The sequence below is a fragment of the Colobus angolensis genome, unplaced genomic scaffold, assembly GCF_000951035.1.
Source record: "Colobus angolensis palliatus isolate OR3802 unplaced genomic scaffold, Cang.pa_1.0 Scaffold97, whole genome shotgun sequence".
NCBI classification, from domain to species: domain Eukaryota; kingdom Metazoa; phylum Chordata; class Mammalia; order Primates; family Cercopithecidae; genus Colobus; species Colobus angolensis.
This window is the reverse complement of record NW_012123709.1, coordinates 310518-312737: the sequence shown is the minus strand read 5'-3', so window position 1 is coordinate 312737 and position 2220 is coordinate 310518. Positions and strand designations below refer to the sequence as shown.

The 2220-nt window shown below is 34.8% G+C and overlaps 1 protein-coding gene across 1 annotated transcript in view; it reads left to right on the top strand.

Annotated features, from left to right (window-relative positions):
* Nucleotides 1-2220, top strand: part of CASC5 (cancer susceptibility candidate 5) — a 102920-nt gene that overhangs the window by 48567 nt on the left and 52133 nt on the right. The window contains 1 exon segment of the mRNA XM_011932713.1: nucleotides 29-1731. Coding sequence (XP_011788103.1) covers nucleotides 29-1731 — 1703 coding nt within the window.

Here is a 2220-nt window from a genome sequence, read left to right as displayed (position 1 = left end):
CAAGCACTGGCCAAAGGAAACAAAATTGTTCACACTGAGCAAAAGCAACAACTCTTTGCTTCTACTAATAAAACTACTAATGAAATCGTCAAATTCCATAATGCTGCTATGGATGAAAAGGTCATAGGGAAAGTTGTAGAACAGGCCTGTACATTGGAAAAAGCCCAAATTGAAAGCTGTCGGTTAAATAATAGAGATAGAAGAAATGTGGGCTTTACAAGCAGTCATGCAACTGCTGTTTGTGGATCCAGTGATAATTATTCCTGTTTACCAAATGTTATTTCCTGTACTGATATTTTGGAGGGTAGCGCCATGCCCTTATGTGATAAAGATGAGGAAAAAGCCAATAATTGCCCAGTGCAAAATGATCGTGCTTATGCAAATGATTTTGCCAGTGAATATTACTTGGAATCTGAGGGACAGCATCTCTCTGCTCCTTGTCCTTTGTTAGAGAAGGAAGAAGTTATTCAAACCAGTACCAAAGGACAGTTAGACTGTGTCATAACACTGCACAAAGATCAAGATCTGATTAAGGAGCCACGAAATCTATTGGCTAATCAAACTTTAGTATATAGTAAAGATCTGGGGGAGAGGACTAAATTTAATTCAGAGCGAATATCTTTTAAGCTTCAAAAGGATCAAATGAAACTCTTTGTTGATGATACTCGTGTTATTTCTCAGCCTCATTTCTCAACTGACCAACCTCCATTACCTAAAAAAGAACAGAGTAGTATCAATAAAGATGAAGTGATACTGTCTAAAGCTGGAAATAAGAGTTTAAATATTATAGGAAATTCCTCTGCACCCATATGTGAAAAGCCCAAAATGCTCAATAATGAGAAGTGGTTTGCTGCAGCCTGTAAAAAAGAACTGAAGGAAAATATTCAAACAACTAACTATAATACAACTCTGAATTTCCACAGTAACTCCGACTTAACTAAGCAAGTCATACAAACTCATGTCAATGCTGAAGAAGCACCAGATCCTGTAATTACATCTAATGTTCCATGTTTTCATAGTATCAAACCAAATCTGAATAATTTGAATGGAAAAACTGAAGAGTTCTTAGCTTTTCAAACTGTTCATATACCACCCCTTCCAAAGCAATTATTTGAATTAGGGAATAAGACACACAATGATATGAGTATAGTGCAAGCTACAGAAATACGTAATATTAACATAATCTCCGGTAATGCTAAAGATAGTAGAGATGAAGAAAATAAAAAGTCTCCTAATGGAGCTGAAACCACCTGTCTACCATCAAAGACAGTTTTTAAAGATAAAGTAAGGAGATGTTCTTTGGGAATCTTTTTGCCTAGATTGCCAAACAAGAGAAATTGTAGTGTCACTGGTATTGATGACCTGGAACAGATTCTTCCAGCAGACACTACTGAGTTAAATCACTTAGAAATTCAGCCAGTCTCCAGCAAAGATTCAGGCATTGGATCTGTTGCAGCTAAAATGAACTTAAGTCCTTCTCAATATATAAATGAGGAAAATCTTCCTGTATATCCTGATGAGATCAATTCTTCAGACTCTATTAACATAGAAACTGAGGAAAAGGCTTTGATTGAGACATACCAAAAAGATATTTCACCATATGAAAATAAAATGGAAAAAACTTGCAATAGCCAAAAAAGAACGTGGGTACAAGAAGAAGAAGATATTCGTAAGGAGAAAAAAATCAGAAAAAATGAGATTAACTTTAGTGATACTACACAAGATCGGGAGGTGAGCTCTGTCTTTAACCAAGGAATATTCTTGAGTTTTGGGTTTTGTTTTGTTTTTTTAAATTGTGGGTATTCTTGAATTTTAATCTTAGTCTCGGGTAAGCAGAAAATGATTATTTCCACTTATAGGGCTGGAGAAGTATTATGTAGAACCTTCAGGAATTAATTGACTAACAGCTAGACTTCAAAGCAATTTAAAGTGACAAATAGAAAAAAATTAAATGGAAAATTATACAAAAAGTAGCCAGAGTTATGATTGTATAATTTCAAAAGGTAAATACTGTCACCTCTAGTGATTTGTCAATTTGGCTTTATATAAGAATCTCTAGGAAGGGTATATATAGCTTGAAAAGTCATCTTGAGTGGAGTTATATTTGGGGAGTAAAAAGCCTTTCTATTTTGCCAGCTGCATGAAGTAAAGCTTGACTGAATTTCCTTGGCTGATAAGGATATGTAGAAGTTGAGAGTCCATTTTCCTTTTTTTTTGAGA